The following is a 22,191-nucleotide window of genomic DNA, read 5'->3' as shown; positions in this document are numbered from 1 at the left end:
GCTGACTTGGTAAACTCTGTGGATAGTGGTATATTCAGACCCCTGTGCGCATGTGTGGCAAGCTTGCCCATTGATTTTAATGATAGTACTTTTCTGTAACTGATAGGCTGCTTCACCATCAGAGGAGGTGGGCAGCTGCAACTCCAGGGCTGAAGCTTCTAGCTTAGTAAACTGTCTCTTCAAGTGGCTTAGTAACACTATGTTTCACCCATGGTTCCCTTTCCCGTCCTCCTCTGCTCAGGGAAACTTTAACAGACAGAATTAGCATGCAGACAAAAAATGCAATTTATTGGGTCATACAGAATGATGAGCAATAGGTGCAATAAGGAAACGTATTTAACTTTATTCTTAATGCTTTTATTTTTTCTTTCCAGTGCGATGCATCACAGCATGACTTGAAAACCTACAAAAATATATTTCCTACGAAAATCTATATAAATGCATACACTAAATCTTTGGACCCTTCCTCGTTTTATTTAGTGACGTGGAATCCTTTTGTTACCAAGTCCAATGCGACCCAGGTGGCACTTAAATGGTTAAAGGTGATTGACAGGTCTATAATTGAAAAGGTTGTTCAACAGGCATATCTTTGGTACGGTGAGCACCGTGGAGTGTGTCAACCTTTTCTCAGCTTCTGTTCATTTGTAACACAGTGACTGTGCAGCGGTGTGTGGGATAAGATGCATTGCGATACCTCTCTTATTGTTATTTACTAGAAATATTCTAGTTTTAGGTAATTAAGGGCGTGGGCATAAAACAAACAGGGGTTCTCTGCCATCTTGAAATCTAGAGAAGACTGACTTGAAAGGGGTGAAAAATGGATTTGAAGATTTTGAGGGCACGTTTTCTTTTTTTTGCCTTTTAGATGCAATTCCACAAATGGCCACTAGGGTGTCTAGATGTTCTAATGTAATTTTCAGGGGAGGAGAATGAATTCGAGATGAGTGATTCCCAAGCCTTGCTTCTCATCATCTGGTCTTCTGCCCCCAAATCTTTGGTGCCAAGTTGAAGAGCTTCAAGCAGTCAGAAATAATCAGTACCTGGGCCAAGAACCCAGGAAAAAAGGCTCAACAATCAGGAACTAAAAGGTGATAATGAGTCACAACCTGACAGTTATTATAATTGGTCATTATTATTCTAGCAGCAACCCGGAAATCTGAATGTTTAATGGTTTTATGCTCTTTTGGTTGTGCGATCCCCGAGTTAGTATATTTTTTGGCCGTGTATATTTGCTGGTTCTGACCAAACCTTAGGGTTGAGCAGCCCCTCCTGCCACACAGGAGCCTCATTAATGGTGTCCAGAGAAGGCTGTAAATTGCTCGAAAGTCTCTTTTTTGGGGTTAAATGCGGTGCAGTCCCACTGATTCATTTCCTTGGTAAGCCATATAGCCGTGAAAAATAAGACAGGACTTGCCAAACTTGGGGTACGTTGACGTAATGGTGGGTTAAGCAATTTATGGCGACATAGTGTGGCGGAATCTCCAATATTTATGCCTTAGATGTTTTTTGAATGGTATTCGCTGGGCATGCACTGAATTCTTTTGCTTTGTTTTATGTCCGTATGGACACATAGGGTCGTTATTACATTTTGTCTGCAAAATTGAAATTTTTCGAGTACCTGACACCACCAAGCGTTATGAAGGGCCATGTCTATCTATAAATGTTTAATGGGAATGGTTTAGATATAATTATTTCCTCTTTAATATTAAATCTGATAAATATTAAATCATTGTTCATGGACATCTAGAACAGTAAAATATTTAAAACAAAATAGAACTGATCTTTATTTTAACATATACGGTAGTTTTCTATTTACACATTCCATTGTTATCTGTGTGTGAGTGTATATGTTTTATGAAAATATATATATTTTTTTTAATTTACAAAAATTAAACCCATGAATTCATTAAAACAAATCAAATGTACGATTTTTACTTCGGTAATATGTCTGAACTGGTAAGGGGTCTGAGTAATTAGCACATAATAAGTACTGTTTTATATACCACTGTAAATGCGAATGAATGAAATAACAGTGCAGATATGTTTTTTTATTTTCATTTTCCTAATTTTTTATATATTTTTTTTTAACTTTGTGATAAACAAATTGCAAAACAGTATTGGATTAACTCACCTAAGAACTGACAATGCTTGAGAAGAATGTTGATGTTCTAAATATTAGAAATAACGATACTTTATATCATTGTTGTACTTATGGATGTGAGCCAGATAGAGAGCCAAGGAAGACGCTGGCATGGCTAGTCAACCCCATGCGTCGGATGAGCCGGACTTGCCTTCCTGATCGACGGGGACGATATATTACTTTGGTTCCTTACCCATGACAACGTGAGCTCCCTCATGTGCCCACTAAATTGACAAAGTCCATACATATATTTAATATATATGGACTGAGACGCAGCGTAGAACACAATCATTGACAGTCAACCCAAGCGCATACAGGCCCAGCCTTTGTCTACGGTCAATAATTGAGCCGGCACACCTGAGACAAGCATTCAATCACGCATTGACATGAAACATCGTGCGAAGGAGCAACAGTAATCACGACACAACAGCAAAAACATTCAACAGTTTCAGAGGCATAGAAAGCGGGATTGCGGTAGGAATGGCGCCTGGCGATGGTGGAGGTTAGTTAGAAAGGCATATTACTAAAGTCCAAGGGGGCCAAGAGCGCGAAGGGCTGGGGAATAATCCACTTTCTCAAGACTGTCAACGGTGGAGTGATATTTGGGCAAGCTGAAGATCAAAGGACTAGATTGAAAACGAGCAGTTGGCCCATGCTAAGCTCAATTTAAGGGCCCCGTGGCAGCTCTCCTTTTGGCCCCCTTAATAGCTGCGGTGTAATCTTTATACCTAATCAACGTGTTGTTTCCCTCAGGTGGACAGTCTGCGATTCTACGTTGGGTGAAGGTCTGTCTGGGAAACAGCCCGTCCTTCATAGGGTTAATAATTAGTAGTATTTCCCCCCCTACCTTGTGTAATTCCGTGACCAAATAACTTTGGGCAACATTTCCTAAGTGGCGAGTCTCTCTCGTGTTGACCGACTCACTGGATCAGTCAATACTGATTCAAGAGTCTCGCCAGAAAGGATTATTTGGCTTCTTATTATCTGATGTGCGATATGTCGTTATTCATCATGCAGCAATTCGCAATGTCAGGTCTCACTTTATCACTGCTCTGTACCATACATCTTCTCCTAGCAGCTAAAAGGTTAAAGTTAACCCCTTAAAATGCAGTTTGATAAAATAAAAAAACATCCAATAAGCGAACCGTAAAGAGTTTTCTTTTAATGAAATGAATGAAACATTGATTAACCCTTTAAAAGGGTAAGGGCAATCGTGTACAGCACGCCTGAGGGCCATGAAAACCACTTCATTAAAAAAAGAGGAATAAATAATATGGATTTGAGGGAATATTGTTATTAAATAGTAAAAGTAATTGGTAGAATATATAAGAAAGCTTGGGGGAACAAGATGTTTGGCATTTGTGCGGAGTGAGTCATCATTCTTGAAAATACAATAGAAACTATTGCAGAATTTTGCCCCAAGGTGGGTAAAAAAAGTCTTTGAAAAGGGTTTATTTCAAGCAGAATTTCCATAGTTCATATGTTTGGATTTGAAGGGAGATAAAGTGTCCAATTTGTTTTATTTCTAATTAAATTAAATCATATTTTTGTGCTGTAGATGGGGCTTTCATGGTGAATAAAAAGAGGAAGGGGGGTGGAATTAACCCTTACCATGCTCTATTCACATAGAAACATAGAGTTTGACAACAGATAAGAACCATTCAGCTCAATTTTCCGGCTGTAAAGACTCGACTTTAATCAGTCGTTGGTCTCGTATTTGATTCAGGAGCCGTATGTCTATCCCATGCATGTTTAATACCCTCACTGTATTACCCTCTACCACTTCTGCTGGGAGGCTGTTTCACTTTTCTACCCCCCCCCCACCATTTCTCTTTGGTAAATACCCTTTGCCTCTTACGGACAATACACGTTACTCCTATCGTAGCTCTAAAGGGTTAATTGAGCGTTTGTTAAACTACCCAACTTTACTGCAAAAACTCTTCAATCCCCAAATCAACAGCTGGAATAGTCGTTATAAGGAAGAACCCCCCCGTCCAATCAGTGCATCGCCACGGAAAATCTATTCTTCACAATACAGATAATCAGAATAATCAAGGATGGACTGCCGCTGGAATTAACCCCGTAATGACAAAGCCCGTAAATGTACGGGCTCAAAATGCATTGTTTTCAATGGGTTTAGGGACCGCCCATTGTCCTTAAGGGGTTAAAAGAAAAGAACTGGATAATAATAACTAGAAGCCGGGCTGTTTCCGTGCTATAATCAGATGCAAGATCTATTGGAAAGCCCAATACCAGTGCCTGCCAGTTTGAGTACTGGAGGTGTGCCTGAGTATTAATGGGCATGCTGAATCAGAGCTGGGATGCTGAGCTCTGAAGCTGGATTCTTACTCTGCGCTGCTCACATACAGACGTAGGGAGCTTCAGTGCCTCTGGTTCACATCTCTTGCTCCTTCCAAGGACTCTCTTTTGGAATTGACCCCCCCCACAAAACAACCATACAAGGGACCGAGCCGATGACTTTCTGATGATCCTTCTTTTTCCCAAATAGATCCAAACCGGCGCTATTTACTTAAACACGGGAAAAGTTGCCACCCAACTAGGATTCTAAGATTACATGTATCTGGATAGCGAAGGACATCCGTATCATTAAATCCTGCATGGGACCCGGCCAAAGAAAAGTATCCCTGTGGAATATCAGTCTGGGGTTTATAAGGTAATTCATTGTTTTTTTCTTTCTAAATGCCATTAAAGAGTTAATATTATGTCGCTTTTTTCATTCTGCCCATGTGAAGCTATGGATTGTGTTACATCTGTATTTTTGTTTCTGTTTTGTGTGTGTGTTTCGACGAAGGTCGGCACGGTGCTTTGTCCCTGCGCTCAGTCCTGCCCCAAAAGTGACTATGTACCAGATCCAAGAAAGAGGAATTATCTCTTAGACTTCAAGGCAGAATGATGGACCTTCGGTTCCTGTGTCTCATCCTGGTTAAGTGTCTTTTCCATCTGGTAAGTCCAAATCCGCCTTTAAAATTCTCTTCTAAAATACAAAGACTTTTAGTTAAAAGTATGTTACAAAATATATGTTTTTTTATTATTTTTTTAAATTTTTTAAATTTAATTGATATTTTATTATTGATACATTTTTGGAACACTATTAAAAAATGAATACATTTTATTTTTCTTCTTCTGTGTTATCGTCCAAGTAATATTTTTTGGACCAATTCTTCATTATACCTTCAGTCTTTCGGTATTCTGTCCCAAGACATGAGGTCCTTGCTTTTCTGTAAATTGTTTTAATTTTGGGGGAATTGGTTAATTCTAGAGTTCTCATTAATCTTGTTTGCTGCCTGTTTATTTGTTAACTTATCGTGCTAATAATGAATATTCTTTAAGAATCACTCATAACACTTTTCTTATATTCATGTAAACCTGTAATTCACCAAAGGCTACGTTATGTTATATTGCTCTGTAACAAAATTTGTCTTTTTGGGATTTTTTTGGTTGTAAAAATGTAATATGTAAAAATTAGCTCTCTTTTGTTTTAAATCCCAAAATATTTACGTACAGTGTAATAATTATTAATCATGAATAAGAGTATTACAATCATTGCAATTGATTAGATATCTTCACCTAGATTAGTTGTAGGACTTTCTATAAAATGTTTCGGTAGGGCTATTTGAAAATTTGAATACATGCAATCTCTTTTAACCATGAAAAGGTTTCATTTTCTTGTAGAAAATAAAATGTTTCCTCAAATACCCAGAGCAGTGCACATGGTCCGAAACATCAGTCCATATAAGACGTGCATTTTAATTTGAAAGAAAAGTAGTTTTTTTTAAAGGAAATTGTGGTGGTAGTTACCTGCCAATGCTGCCCAGCAGAGGTGGTACAGAGCAGAGACATGGCTTGCAAGGGAATTGTAAAATGTCCTACAGCTGTCTTGGAGAACAGATCAGAATGTGAGATTTTTACTAGATGGGTGTAAAGGCCCATTCTAACTAAAGCACCTGAGCATTTAAAATTCTATTAAAAATTATATATTTAAAAAAATAATATAGATATATTTATATTATTTTTATTATATATATATATATTAATAATAATAATATTTTATATTTATATTATTATTATTAATATATATATATATATATATATATATATATATATATATATAAAAATAAATAATCTATAAGATTATATATATATATATAAATATATATATTCTCAAACAAGTGAATCTATATTCAAATGTCACAAATATTTATGGATAAAGTTTTTTATATATTATTTTTCAGTCATTTTTTTAAACCATTATCTGAAAGGACCCAAACACAATTTTCATCACCTGAATTATTAAACGGTTAGATTGCAGGAATAATTTGTTTTAAGACCAGCATACAAATGAGGCTAAAAACAGCTAAAACTATTCCAATTTTTTTTTTTTGTACTTCTTAGCTGTTTTACATCTGAAACATTTCATTTGCACTTTTCCAGGCAATTAAATAAATTAAAAAAATAAATAAATAAAAAACCCCTTAAGGAGATTAAAGACCCTCTTTACGAGCTGGTTTCTTATACGACTACATGAGTTGATTGATTAGTTTTTGAGAAAGCGCGTGTCAAATTCTAATCCGTCTCCGGATTGTGCTTGTCGTGTAGTCTTTTTTTTATTATTATTATTATTTTCAGCCACTTTAGCCAAGCAATGAATTTGAGATCTGCAGCCCTGCGATAAGCCAGCGGCCGGTACGCAGGACAATGAAAGTGTTTACCTCCAGAACGCTCTTACTGTAGGGTTTCGGCTACCAAGATGGAAAATGCACTTTAGTAGAACATGCTCCTAGCTGGGTGGGAAAAGACATGGCTGGTTACAATTTCGGTACGCGGATTTGGCCCTCGCCACATGCCTTTCCTGAAGTTTAGAAACTGTATAGACTTAGATATAGAATGTGTTGAAACATAGAAACTATCCCATACATGTTTAAATTCCCTCACTGTATCAACCTCTACTAGTTCTGCTGGGAAGCTGTTTCACGTATCTACTACTACCTCAGCAAAGTAAGACTTCATTACGTTACATCTAAGCCTCTGACCCTCTGGTTTTAGATTATGACCGCTTGTTCAATAAGAGATAAAACATTGATGATGATGATGTGGAATTATGCAATATTAAAGTTTTAAATCCATTATTGTAACAGTTTATCTATCTATCTATCTATCTATCTATCTATCTATCTATCTATCTATTATATAATCTATCTATCTATCTATCTATCATCTATCTATCCATCTATCTATCCATTCATTATCTATCTATCTATCTATCTATCCATTCATTATCTATCTATCTATCTATCTGTCTATCTATCTATCTATCTATCTATCATCTATCTATCTATTATATAATCTATCTATCTATCATCTATCTATCTATTATATAATCTATCTATCTATCTATCTATCTATCTATCTATCTATCTATCTATCGATGACAGTCCACGTTGCTGATATATATATATAATCTGCTAGTTAATAAATGACCCCAGTGACCTATACAACCTTTTGTTTCTGTTGGGGTAATATCACTGCTCCTGTGCCCTATATTTTATTGCTCTGTTGTTGAGCCAACAAGTGCCCCTAGGCGCATTATATATTTGCACTAATGTGACTCACGGTTTGGTCTATACAAGTGGTTTGTATTTCAACCTAAATTACAGAGCATCATTTTTTAATACACAATTGTATTTTATTGAAATAAAAAAAAACATACATATTTACTTGGGTTTAAAATAACAATCCGAAGGAGGAACAGTTGGTTGTTGGTTGATTGTTGGTCGAAACTGATGGTGCGGTTGGCATTATTTCTGGCACAGGATAAAGAGGTTTTTGGTGTTTTGTTTCCATCACCTAAAATAAATCGCAATGGAGTGAGAATAAAAATGGCATATTGTGCTGAAAAAATGTTTTGTTGACCTCCTTGTCCAGGATTAGATACTTTACATGTCTAACCTACTTCGTGGTCATGCTACCCTACATATGAGGGTCTTATTTTTGCCAAGCACAGCCTTAACGCTGGGGTAGGGCCATAGAGGTCATATGGCCTTCATCCTTGGGGATGATGTTGATGACATCATTATACGGAGGGAACCAATGAGGTGGCATCATTCACACTATGAGAGGGTGGTAACAGCAACTGAAAGCACAGATTGAGAAGAACAGAACCCTCTATGGTCAAATGATCTTGGTCAAAGGCCTGGAGCACCACCAGAAGGAAGTGGCTGTGGCTACATAGTTACATGTTATTCGGCCTCAGATCCCATCTTGACCTGTTTTTAATATATCCGGCCCATTTAACGTCCGTCTCCATAAAGCCTGCTTCATAATGCAGTCCCATTGGTTTTGTTCCAAATACTCGAGTAAGGAGACACAGTAGGATTTTTGCCTGCGGATCACTGGACTGTTAATCCAACCATGATGGAGGGAGACTTAATGAGACACACGGACCTCACCAATAACCAAACACTCCATTGACCTAGAGGATGGAAAATAACCATTTGCGAGGGGTTCAGAGGAAAATGCAATGTATGTAGGGAGTCCAAAGCGTTACTCAGCACAAGCTTATACGTCAGTAGTCAGTATGTGGTCCCTAAGCCTCTCTCATAGACGATGGTCTGTTGGGATAGGACCCGGACTCACCCGTCTCCAATACTTCCCTATATGAAATGGCGTGAATCCGATTATTGTGCCTTCGTTCTTCGCTGTCATTCAGTAGGTCAGCCATCATTTACCAAAATCCACAATACAGTAACCACTCATAAGTCCGTACTTTCAGAGCAAATAATCGAATTTGCTGCGTTCTTTATCATCAAGGCTATAGACCCCCAGCAAATGGTTATTTTTCACTGTGTACATTATCAGATATATATATATATATACTTTTAACATACTGTCTTGGCCAAAATAGTAAAATTATTTTTGGCTAAAATAAATCTAGAAAAAGAAAAAACATTGATACAAATAAACAATATAGAGGGGGATTTAACCCGAAACTCCCCATCTTTTATTTGGAAAAAAAACATATTTTCCTGGCTTTGCTTTACCATATTACATATATTAAAACACATTATGCCTCACATCATTTGTGCAAACAATTAAAGTCTGTTTAGGTGCAGATGAAGGGCGAGACAAACATAGAATTTCCTACTAAATGGCACTAATTGTAATTATATTGTGTCAGTCGACAAATTATGTATCTGGGCCGCTTAACTACTCTCCGTGAATGATAAGTGCGTTTGAAATGACAGTAAGTGCTGTTGAAGTCCGGCGTAGATTTCTGTTTTCTGTGTTATTTAACGTGCCGCTGCCCCGCGGTTTGATATAAATATATTTTCCGCTCACATTTTTGACTAATGGTTCCTATTTACCCCTCTATCATGGGGGAAAGGGTCAACAGGGTCGGTAGAAAGCACCGTAAATCACGGGCATTACAGCAGCGGAGGTGACGGTCCGACATGACAAGCCAGCGGCTCATAAAGGGAGATGTTTCATAGAAGCCAAAGTTCTTGATCCTGTCTTGAACCATATATATGTAATTTTCTCTTTTTAAAGAGAGCAGAATGAACGCGTCTCCGAGTTATCCCGAGAATCCCATAAAAAAATACAGATCATTAAGGCAGAATGTCATCACCTTTTGCAGCGTCCTTAGGTTTGCTGTGAAATATTTAATTTGATTATTTTTATTTTTTTAATAAAGCGGGTTTTTTTCAATGTAGAAGGTTTTAGTTAAATTAACAAACTTGTAATCCCAGATATTTTGTATATATATATATATATATATTGTATTATGCATTCCGTATTTGCGCATATTGTGCAGATTACCATGCCATTACTGATAGGTTGTTGCCATAGCAGCTGAAAAAAAAGCATCCTTAAAAATGTCACTGATGCCTATGTGATTACACAGTCCAGGGAGATGTCAAAAGGTGAATATGTGAAGCTCCATTTGCTTAACGTCACTAGAGGACGTAATTAATATTTTATCTAAGCGGGACAGCACCTTTATTGGGAAAATCAGTCAGATTAGTAAACGCACCCGCTGGTGGACCATCAAGGCTCCTATATGAAAGGGATGAAAGAGAAGAGAAATGTAGCATTATTTAAGAATAAATGATGCCCTACTTTAGTTCTGTGACATAGCATTGCATTAAATGTTGAAACCTTTGCCAGATTACAACACAATTATCTTCAACGTTATTATTTCTTTGCAATTAATTATGCTAATTCTTGGTATTTTTGGCATGTCTGCGTGTGCGTCTTTGCCGTTATGAAGGAAGAAGTCCTAATTACTTCAGTTAGGGAGAAGGTACTAATATTTAATGCGAATGTGAGAGCGAATCTAGAACCTGTCTTTACAAGGTCCTAACCAACTGTCCTGCCAAGCGCACTTATTCTCTTATATAGTCTGGAGATTCCATGTATTTATGGTGACCCAACAAACATAAATCGCCGTAGAGGTTTGGAGAAGTTCTGTGAATACATTAAAACTTGCATTAGAGGACGGCTGGCAAATCTCAACGTTCCTCCTAACGTTTAGGAGCTACAAGTTGAAGGTTGGAGATGTGGCCTTTTGTTAGAGGTCAATGTTCTCTCTCTATGCATATGGAAGGTCCTTATCTTTAGCAGATAGATTTGCTCCATTTTTGCTCCAGATGCTGCCCATGAGCCACGTGGTGACAATGCCCAATACCTTCTTGTGTGTCTTCTTCTGTTTCCGGGAACCGGATGTGACATCAACCTCTGACCATGCCTCAGGCGCCAATATTACTTGATGAGGCTCTAGAATATGCTCTTCATGCAAAAGTAGAACGAATACTGATACTTAATTACTACTGTGAACCATAGCAGTGTAGCAACACAAGCTTCGTCGGGACATCTTGGTCTTCTTCAACCTTTGAATGTATCAATGCCATAAAGTCATCTAGTGGTGAAGTCAACTTGCCACTACCTTTCCTAGCTTTTTTATATACAGATATGTATAGATTATTAATTTAGAGTAATTCTCAACTTTATCAATAAGCAAAATTAATAAAATTGGGTGTTCAGCAAAAGAGTAAAACATCTGATTCATTAGTGGCAAATATAGGATACAATGTGTCGGGGTATATAATAGAAACATTTTAGGGGAATATCTTTATTGTCATTATTATTAGTAGTAGTAACGTAAGCCAATCAGTATGTTAAGCACAATTAGCCAACGAGTCAGAAAGACAGGCCATGCCTCAAACTGATGTATTATAGGCTAGTGAGAACGTTACAAGCAGTGTCCGTAAGCGGTTAAATTAAACATAAATGACATATTAGATGAAATTCAAATTAATGTATTAGCACATCTTTAATGGACTGTAACACGGCTGATCTGATAATATCACCATAATGGGCTTTTTATCTCAACGCACGGTGATGGATTGTGTTTTCTTGATCAGCTGTGTCCAAAGTTTTAATTGGAGTTAATCAGGGTAATGTAACAAAGCCAAGAGACTTTTTTTGACGCTGAATGCCAAACATAGATATGATTATTAGCTCTAAGCTGTGCTTTTATCATAGCTCACACAAAAATTGCTAAACCGCACATATTATTGGCCTTACCAAAAAGAAACATAACATTTTGCAGCCCATTCGGCCCCCGTCTAGTCTACCTGTTTTTCCTGCTGTAAAGACTCAAACCTTAATTGATCCTTTGGTGTCGTCTTAGACTCTGGAGCCATATGCTTATCCCATGCATGTTTTAAGTACCTTATTGTATAAACCTTTACCACTTCTGCTGAGTAGCTCTTCAATTTATCCACAACCCTCATGGTAAAGCCAAACCTCCTGACTTCCTTCTTCTGACCTCTTGTTCTAACATTTCTCCTCCTTTGAAATAAATGTAATGTATGTAACATCCTCTCTCCTCCATGCTATGCATATCGAGATACCCTCGTCTTTCTCTCGGAGTGCTTTCTATTTCTCTTGAACTTGGGGCAGGTGGGTAGGTGGCCCTCGCAGAAGGCTTGGAGTTAGGGGTAGGTTTTAGAGCTGGACATAGGAAGGCATCGCTCGCCAAGTCCTGAGATTTGGTAAAAGCCAACCAAGGTTTGGCAATAATTCTCCATGACCTTGTGTATGTGGCCTATAATAGGGAGACGGACAATAATGAGAACAATATGGAGGTTTCTTCTCTTAATTATTCATTACAACTTTTAGATGATCTTTTTCAACAAAGCAAATTACAATCAATGTTTTTTAAGCTTTAAATAGTGAATCTATTATTTTTAATATGTACTTGCCAGGATACTTCAGATATTATTTATTTCCCTGTATTTTGGGTCTATCCTGTAGCATATAGTGCAGAATTCCGCTTCTACTAATATATGATGTCGATGCAAATGATGTCAGATAAAACACGTTAATGCGTTTTGTCCGTATTAACTAATAGACAGTGGATAAAGGGTTAAGTAGCTAAGGGTCCCATTAGCAAAGCATTAACATTCACAGAGGCTTTCTAAAAACTAAGAATGAATCACGCGGGTTTCTAGACCTTCGAAGATTCCAGAGAGTGCGTTAACACTTGGACCAAAAGACCATATCCACCGATCACTATTGACTTTATCTCAAGGGATTCTTTCCCCTTTATACTAAACGCAAGTAATCACGTTGCATTTTAATGATTATGTGCTGGAGAGAAGGATGATCCTGTCCGTTACTATCATCAGGATGTAAAATCTGGTTTATAAATAAAAAGAACTGTATTGACGTGGTTTGGGAAGTCGGTCAACCAAACACTGGTCAGCCATGGCTCGCCATTAAGAACGTGCGGCTGATTCAATGTATTGTGGATACATTTACTAATGTTTCAATGACGTGCTCTCTACGCCCGCATATCAAACAAAGGGATGGGCAGCTGGAAAGGAGAGAGAAGGGAGGTATGATGGCAACATTCTAATAGATTAAGAGATTAAATAATAATATTTAATATAATAATAATAATTATAATAATAATAATAATATTGCTTATTCTGAACGCAATTCAGAATTTGGAATTAATTTGTAAAGTAAATACATCACAATGCCACTTTATTATTAAGCACTTTCGGAATCCCACGGGGCTATAAACATCTCAAACACTCATTTAACATCCTCCTACTTTCTACCCGCTACTTTCTATAAAACATTACAAAGCTTTAAGAGGCCAGCATTTAGATTAACAGCCTGTTGGAAAAGCAGGTCGCTTGCATGCTATACAACACCTCCATAGAATGTGCAGATTTTTTATGACAAAAACCTTAAAACAGCAAGTTTGTATGCTAAAAAACCTGCAAATCACAGTCTAAGGATCGGTCTACTTTATTTTACTGTGACGAAAATTGTCTCCAACCTGGAAGGAACTACCAATTAGCGACAAATATAGAAAAGTTCATTTAGGTTTCCTATCCTGATTTTTATTTTTTTATTTTTTATTAAATAGAGAATTTGACTTACATGGACATTTTTAGGTCTAACTAACCTATGTGATAAAAAATAAAAATTTTTTATATATTTTTTTTAATACATAGGTCATATATAATTGTAGTACATATGTCATACGACCTCTTTAATTAATCTGATTCATAGGCGTCCGGACGTTTATCCTAAACGCTTTGATCAGAGATTTTCCAAAAAACAGGCATTTAATGCCTTCTCTTAAACCATAAAAAGTCCTTCAATGTGACGAAACAAACAGGTAATCATTTGTTTTCCACGAGGCGTGAATATATTTTCGGCTTTTGATCGTCTAAATGATAGCCATAATTCAAACGTGCTCATTGTTTTCGGGAACATTCCGTCATAGAATGATTGCTGGGAAGCTAATATGTTGACTGCTGTCAGAATGATGAACAAACTATCAATAACACGGTGTTTTCCCCTCTACATAATAAATGTACGCTAGTTCAAGGTACCGCCAAGAACAAAAATGATTCCCAAGCCAGAAGCCTAGTTCATGGACTCTTTGGCCACCGGTGATCTATTCTGGCCTTGGGCTAGGGCAGGGGTAGGCAACCTTTGGCTCTCCAGATGTTTCCCTTGATGTTTTGCCAGCAGTATGACTGTAAGAGCATTATGGGAGATGTAGTCCACAACATCAGGAGAGCCGCAGATTGCCTACCCCTGGGCTAGGGCATCAGCCCCCTTGCCATAAAACTATGGGGCAAATCACCCCTCTTGAGCCTCTCTGCTGTTCCAGTGGTCAATGGGCCTCTTACAATGAATTCTTCTGATCTCCCCAACCATCCTATTTACACTACGGAGGGCCGCCATAAAAAAAATTACAAGGGCTCCATAAGCCTTTAAGGCACATGGCCGGAGTTATTTCCTTGGATTAGGTTTAGAGCAACACCAGAGGTAAAAATGGTACTGACGACCATGTGCCAATAAATATTACACATTTATTTTTCATAAATTAGAGTAAAAATACCATATATATATTTTTTTATTTATTTATTTATTTATTTTTATTTATTTTTTTAATATATATATATATATATATAAATTTTGGCAACGCAAGCCAAAATATATTTAAAACGACTTAAAAGAACGTTTTTCTGATTTCCTGTTTCGACGCGTGAAATCATATTTGCAAGGAAAGCAATTTAATATGTTCTAATCAGATGAAAATGTATGTTCAGAAGGGAGTTTAAAAAAAAAAAGAACCTCTTACGCATGAATGGATTACTTTTCAAAGACAATAAATTAAATTACTGTCCTTACTTAGCAACATCTGGTACCTTTCATCAAAGTTCGCATCGTCGAAATGTTTAAAAAGTGAATTATACAGCGGCATGCCTGATTTACTTTTATGTGATTGACTTGGCAATTTAATTAGAAGACGTACGCATCAGGTAGAAAAAAAGAAGCTAAGTGACATCACATATGTTTGATTTAAGCGTAATTTGATTTCTATATATATTAATTTGATGTTGAAACGCCTGCTGGATTTAATTTTCTGTTCTAATGTATAGAGTTCAGAAGTCTAGAGAATAGTAATGCATAAATAACTTGTAATTTAAATACAATTAAATATTTTTATTATTTATGAATATTCCAAACATATTCCGCAGCTCTGTCTGTAAAACGTGGTGGATAATTAATAGATACACATTTACATATACAAGAGATGTCGAGGACCCTGACCATGAGCTTGACATCTAGCCTTTTGGCACTCATACAAAGAATAGTGGGCTTATGAGGGTCTTCGTCATGAGCTTACAATAGCTTGCACTATGTAATGTGTTACATTGTGTCTGGGAAGAAGAAAAGGTAAAGAGCAAGAAAGTACATATCATATTTCTCTGTGATTTAAGGAGACACCATTTACTAAGACAATTTTAATGACTTTATACCATACCACCCAACATCCTAAATGGTCAAAAAAGGGACACTTTTGTTTTAGGAGGTATCATTACAAGTGTGGGTATGGAACGGGACTTTACCAAGACTTTTTATGTGACTTTGTAGCATATCGGGGCTTTTAGGGCTGTGGAGTCCTCTGATACCCTCATACCCATCAAAGATTCTGAGCTCCTAGGGGAGAAAACGGTTGTGGTCTCAAAAGGGGATAATCCCTAACATGCTGACACTTGGGATGTATCGGACCTCCGGGACGTCTCCTCCAAGCCGGCTATCCATTATATAATTATGTTGGTGACACCAACTATGCAGTTCTCAGGGCCAACTCAGCCCGTCTCGCAGGAGAGATGTATTAGGGTTAGACTTGTCCGAAGATTATAGTTTAGCTGGTGAGATGAAATTATTATTAACACAGTAGTGCAAAAATACCACAGCACCTTCAACCATGTGAGAAGTAATCCTACATAGCTAAAAAAAAGCCACAAATAATAAAATCTCCACTTCATAAAAATATCTTTTCGGTTTATTTGTTATTTTCTTTCCTTAACTAAAAAGTATCTGTTAACTGAAACAATGTATCAGACCCCTCCCCCCCCTGCTGTTAAAAAATATATCTTCTAGATTTTCAGCTGGTGAGCCGGTCATAATGTATCGGTTCGCCTTAGTCCGTCGGTTCTAGTTTTGTGAAACCCTTTGAATGTAGGGACTGTAAGAAGCGCTGCGGGAATTACTGGTGCCGTATAACAAAGATAATAATCATAATAATCATAATAACAACAATAATAATATGAAAACCAAACAGTCTTAAAGCCATTGCATAGAATAGAAGAAGCATATAATATTGGTACATTCCTGCCTATGAACAATCACCATTCTTATAAAAAAGCTGTGAAAACGTTCTTCTGCATCTGCCGTTGACTGCATCTGACGCCCCGTGATTAAACGATCCTCCCTATAGTGCCGACGCGGAGACCTTCCTCGTGTATTGGCTTGCAAATGAACAAACGGAAGCCGAAAGACAGGTGGCACGCGCATTCATTTGAATAACATAGCCTTAATCCCGGCATTTACACCGTGTCTAACGCCGTCTTGAGATGAAGCATCTGGTACAAGCTGTGAAGACGCTAGGAAAAAAAAAAATAAAAAAAAAATGGAGGTTTAATCCACGTACGCATTGGCAAAGTTTCTTTTTTCCAGAAAAAAAACACCATACTACCGTGTTCCATTTGTTTCGTTTTTTTGTTTTTGTTTTTATATGTACAGATGGTTTATTTCGGACATAAACGTTTTATGCCCCTTTTGGCATGGGGCGATAGGCTGTTGCCTTACTGCAACTCATTCTCAGTCTCCTATTGTCAATAGCTGGCAGACAGCATATTATTCTCTTTTTTTTAATATAATAATTGAGATAACACTGAATTTTAATGATCGAGTTTGTACTTATTAAAATTAAAATTCCATCTCCACCCCGTCACATTGCACATTAGGCTTCAGCCTACTCAAGCGTGGGCAAATCTTAACATATCTGACATGTTAAAGGATATGAATGCGCGATATGTCAGAGAATACGAGGAATCTTTGTAAATAGGTGATAATTTTTGAGCAATTTCCCCCTGGATTACTCTTATTAACCCCTTAAGGACAATGGGCGGTCCCTAAACCCATTGAAAACAATGCATTTTGAGCCAGTACATGTACGGGCTTTGTCATTAAGGGGTTAAAAGATTCAGGGCCACTACTTGCAAAAGCACTGGCCTTTTGTCTGGTGAATGGGAAAAGGGATGGTGGAAAACAAAGTTAATCAGTACATTTTTTTGAAATTTAGTATGATAAAGTGTTGATTTCTGTTTTCTAACAATGATGTTTTAGACGGCCACATGTGGATGTAGCAGCTCCGCTATCTTACACCATCATAGTGCATTGGGGCATGGCACATGCCTACTTATCCTAAAGGTGAATAAACCGACCCAAAATGTGCTTCAGCTCAAAATATATAAGGTGCCGTTACAGGTCTCCCCAAAGCGAATGCGGTTACAGTCCAAAGCGCTCTAAATCTCCATTAACTTAAGCAGCGATTTTCTACCTGAAGAGAAAGGCTTCCTAGGGGGGAAAAGAAAAAAGTTAGCTTTAATTACCTTTGCTAAATGCCACTATTCTTTTTGATGTGCACAGCTGCAATCTTCTGAATTTCATTAGCAAAAATCACTGAAGCTCAGGCTCAGGGGAGCGGAAATTTACTTTTCGGCTTCGGCGAAGAATATGGAGACAACAGAGTCCGGGAAATTCCCGATATAGGAAACCAAAAACTGAAGTTTATTAAGCGGGGGAATCCTAGATTAATTTTGGGAATTTTACAATGTAACACAGGAAGCAACGCAAACAAATTCTAGATAGAATCGAGCAAACTCATACAGGGCAAAAAGAGCTTCCCAACGGGGTAATTACTCACATACAGAAATAGAGGACCACCCAGGGTGCATTGCAACAAATCGAATAAAGCTAGTTAATGCACTTTATCCGCTTGCCCTCCTAAGTGGAAGAAATGTTGTACATGTGGTGGGACAGATTCCAGAAGCAAACCGCATCAGTGAAGATGTGCAATAAATGTAATTATAGAGGGGTATATGGTAGGGGTACAGTAAACACCAGCAGGGAGCTCTTCTGAGGGTTTGGACGGCATCCAAAGAAAACAAGGGGAAGTTCACAATTTTACTTGATCACAAAAAGATCTTATTTCAAAAAACTAATGCCGAACAAACAGGTTTAATAATAAATATAATGAACAGAAATGTAAAAAAATGTAAAAAAAATGAAATATAATGAACAGAAATGTAAAAAATGTAAAAAATGAAATATAATGAACAGAAATGTAAAAAAAAATTAAAAAATAAATATGATGAACAGAAATGTAAAAAAAATGTAAAAATTAAATATGATGAACAGAAATGTAAAAAAAATGAAAAAAATAAATAAATATGATGAACAGAAATGTAAAAAAATGTAAAAATTAAATATGATGAACAGAAATGTAAAAAAAATGAAAAAAATAAATAAATATAATGAACAGAAATGTAAAAAAATGTAAAAATTAAATATGATGAACAGAAATGTAAAAAAAAAATGTAAAAATTAAATATAATGAAGAGGAAGATGTTTTTGACCTAACGTGCAAAAGAAATATTGATAATTCTAAAAGTATTAATAAAAATAAAATTTAAAAAACCCAACCTATTCTATGTTAGAAGTCAGCAATCAACACATTGAAAGACCCATTAATAATATTTTATCAAGCCCTGCGGTTTGCCCTGCCCAATGGATAAATACAGCTGCTCACTGGGAGAGTATAAAAAATATAACGCATGGCTGTGCGTATCCAGCCACTGGCCGAATGTACGTCATTTGGTGGCCATTGGCCTTAAAGTGCCAAGGCCACTTATTTATCTCCAGTTCAACCCTGGTATTTATCCTGCATAAAAGATATAGGGAGAAAATGTAAATGCACGAGATTATGTAAAAGGTATGAGATCCATGATCAAACATATGATAGTTGTACGTTTCAGCTTCTTTTGATAGGGAAAATGTTATATCGGTGTCTTGAATGTGACAAAAAAACTCTTGGAGCTGACATTTTTTTAATGAAGAAATTACATTCACACATCAATTAAATGTACTCACACAGATATATAAATGAGTGTGAAATTGGTTAACAGAACGAAATCTTCTGGTGATTAGCCTCACTTCTTGGCGAGCTGAAAAGGTGCGGTGTGATACACGAGCAAAATCAGACGTAAAGGAGTATATTTATACGGAGGTTAATTCATTATATAGAAGAGAGAGCCCATTACATTTTCCAACTCAGTAACACCTAGAGAACCTAATAAATACATAAATAAAGAACTTCAAAAACAGCACCAATTCTTCTAGGTACACTTGCACAAAGTCAGGGATTGTGCAGGCATTTAGTAAGGTGTATGATTAAACAATTATAGCAAACATGTGCTAATGATCATCAGTTTAATATGTAACTTAAAACACAACCATTAACTGAAACAGTAGCAATAGTACAGGAGGAATAAAATGGTGTAAGGAACAGCCAAACTCACTAACGAGGGGTGCATGCTGAAGGCAGTTTAATGTCAAAAGTCATATAACATGGCAGCACTGAGCACAGCAACAACCCACAGGGTAGCTACACTTTACCAGCAAGGTCTCTCCCAGGTAGAAGTTTCAAGGCACAGAGGGGTTTAGGACCAGCTCTTTGTGAACAATTTTAGACCTGCATGGGGTGCCCCCCAAATTGGTAACTTGCTTAAAAAGTGTTAATCTGTGCTTTGTTTGAAAAGTAAATGTTACATACATTTCCACAGCCATGTATATAGATATAGCCATGCATATATCCCTTTTTATATTGATATTTTATATCAATCTGAGTAAAAAAAAATTTTGAAGACTATGAGTGACTATGGGTGAACAAAGTAATGTGGAATGTGGAATTCCTTTCAATGATATCTTTTGTTTTAATGTAAAGCCCTAAATAAAAAGAAAATAAGCAGTAAGTTGGACAAATGCACAGATCTCTAAGTGTTTTGTTTCCTGAGAAGAGGATTGATATTCCTCCTGTTTTACGCAACTATTGTTATCAGAAGGAATTCTTGTGAATATGAAGAGTGACTTTGATAACTTAACAATGTATTTTGACTGTGGCATGTTCAGTTGTGTTTATATTCAGAGCTTTCATCTTTTTGAAACCCAATTTCAAAATAGTATAAAAACAACACAATTCCTTTAAACATGATACTTTCTTTCAAAGAAAGTCACTAACAATGAATGACACATCACGTTCTTCTAGATCTTTTTTATTGTAGTAACTTCTCATTGCTTTTATCTCAGTTGTTGTCCAGGTTCCTTTTCAAATGTTCCTTGAACCCCATCAGATACCAAGGGCTGTACATTTTTATGGGTACCAGGAGGACAAAGGAAGGATAGCGAGATTATATCTGAATATACTCACTTTTAGATTAATATTCTATTTGTCCAGGACCCCTTGTAGAATTCCTGAGAACATCTCATGTTGGGTAACCAAGACGATGCATCGGGGATCTAGATGTAGTAAAAGAAAGGGTGGTAGGTAAGTAAATCAGCCTCTCATCAGAAATTGTAGAGGCAGATACACTAGGGGGAATTTAAACATGAATGGGATAGGCATATGGCTCCTGAATCTAAGACGAGACCAACGACTGATTAAGGTCTGAGTCTTCAAAACTGGGGCCGATCGTCCAGCAAATTCTATGTTTCTGAATGGGAGCCTTTAAAGAGTGGAGGTCGCTCAGACATGGCTACCTGCACCAGGATGGGTGACTTGCCCCTATTATATCACAAAGAGGACCGGGATTGCCAATAGCTCTCCTACACCTGGATAATTGCCCCCTTCCATTATTTAGTGGATTACTTACTGTCCCAGCCTTACCATGTTTTATGGTTTACTTTTATGCTCTAATTACCAACCCGTGCAATCAATCATTGTGGTGAATCTCTATATTTTGGAGGAGGCTTTGGCATTCCAGCCCCAGATATGTTTCTTTGTTTCCCTTTTGTGTTTTAGAATTTTAGAATTTGTAAAGTTTAGGTTAAAAAAAGGATATTTTTTTATATCATCATCTTACTAAGCATACATCCTTACACCGTCCTCAGAGGGCAATCATATGACAAATACAGGCAAGATAAGTTTGCCTTGCAGTTTTTTTTTAAATCTCTAACTTCAAATCATGTAACTTTGGCCACACTGACGAGATAGGAGCTTTTATTGCCTTATATTGTGTATTTATTGGTGTCGAGGGAACGCAATAACATCTGAGGGATGGAAATCTATGGGGCGCCTTAAAGTTTCAGACTGAAACCTAGATATACAATAATTTTATGTCCTTGCTGGAACATCTGCAGTAACGAGAGTGCCTGTGTGTTAGATTCACCCCCTCCCCTTCCTCGGCTAAACACATTTCATCTCTTTTGAATCTAATTTTGCTTGCTAGACAAAATCTAGTATCAAATAAAAATATAAACACGCCGCTATAGCCGACAAATTTTTTTTTGGGTCCTAGTGAATAAGTGTGACGTTGTCTCTTCCTTTTTTATTAGTACTGTCATCCCTTAAAGTGATTATATTATAAAAGTAAAGAGTAATAATGCTTAAACAAAGCCTCAAGGGCTCGCCGCAGATATGGTTATGGTTAAGGTAATGCATGGTTTTACCAGAAGGGGTATTTAAGAAGCTAGTCTATGACTAAGTAGACTGCATACAAACAATGCTGGATTTTATGCAAGATTACAACAGGGACACCCTGGCAAGGGTTGCAGTTGAAGGACATTAAAGTGTTTGTGAGCTGGTTGGAAATCTATAAAATGCACACTATCCTGTCTCCAGCTAAATGGATGATAGGTGTGAAAGTGGATGGAGATCACAAGAATTTTTCCACTGGAGTATAACCAGCACAAGAAATGCTACATTGTAACCCTTTTTTGCCTAGGTCTACTCAGCATGTATCAGATTTTGGGGTTCGTGGGGTATCAGTGACCAGCAGAGGAACTAAAGCCCACACAAAGCTAAATAATGGTCCAAAACTGGATGATGCTAACATGGCACTCTCCAACCCGGTTTTATATAGGACAGCATA

The 22,191-nt window shown here is 37.1% G+C and overlaps 1 protein-coding gene across 1 annotated transcript in view; it reads left to right on the top strand.

The window, feature by feature from the left end:
• The first annotated feature begins 4,333 nt into the window (after positions 1-4,333).
• NXPH2 (neurexophilin 2) overlaps positions 4,334-22,191 on the top strand; it is a 31,959-nt gene continuing 14,101 nt past the window's right edge. Inside the window, exons 1-2 of the mRNA XM_053470838.1 lie at positions 4,334-4,814; positions 4,953-5,104. Coding sequence (XP_053326813.1) covers positions 5,051-5,104 — 54 coding nt within the window. The 5' untranslated portion in view covers positions 4,334-4,814; positions 4,953-5,050. The remainder of the gene's footprint in view (positions 4,815-4,952; positions 5,105-22,191) is intronic.

The sequence above is a fragment of the Spea bombifrons genome, chromosome 7 (assembly GCF_027358695.1).
Source record: "Spea bombifrons isolate aSpeBom1 chromosome 7, aSpeBom1.2.pri, whole genome shotgun sequence".
Classification (NCBI taxonomy): Eukaryota; Metazoa; Chordata; class Amphibia; order Anura; family Pelobatidae; genus Spea; species Spea bombifrons.
This window is presented reverse-complemented; position numbering and strand designations above follow the sequence as displayed.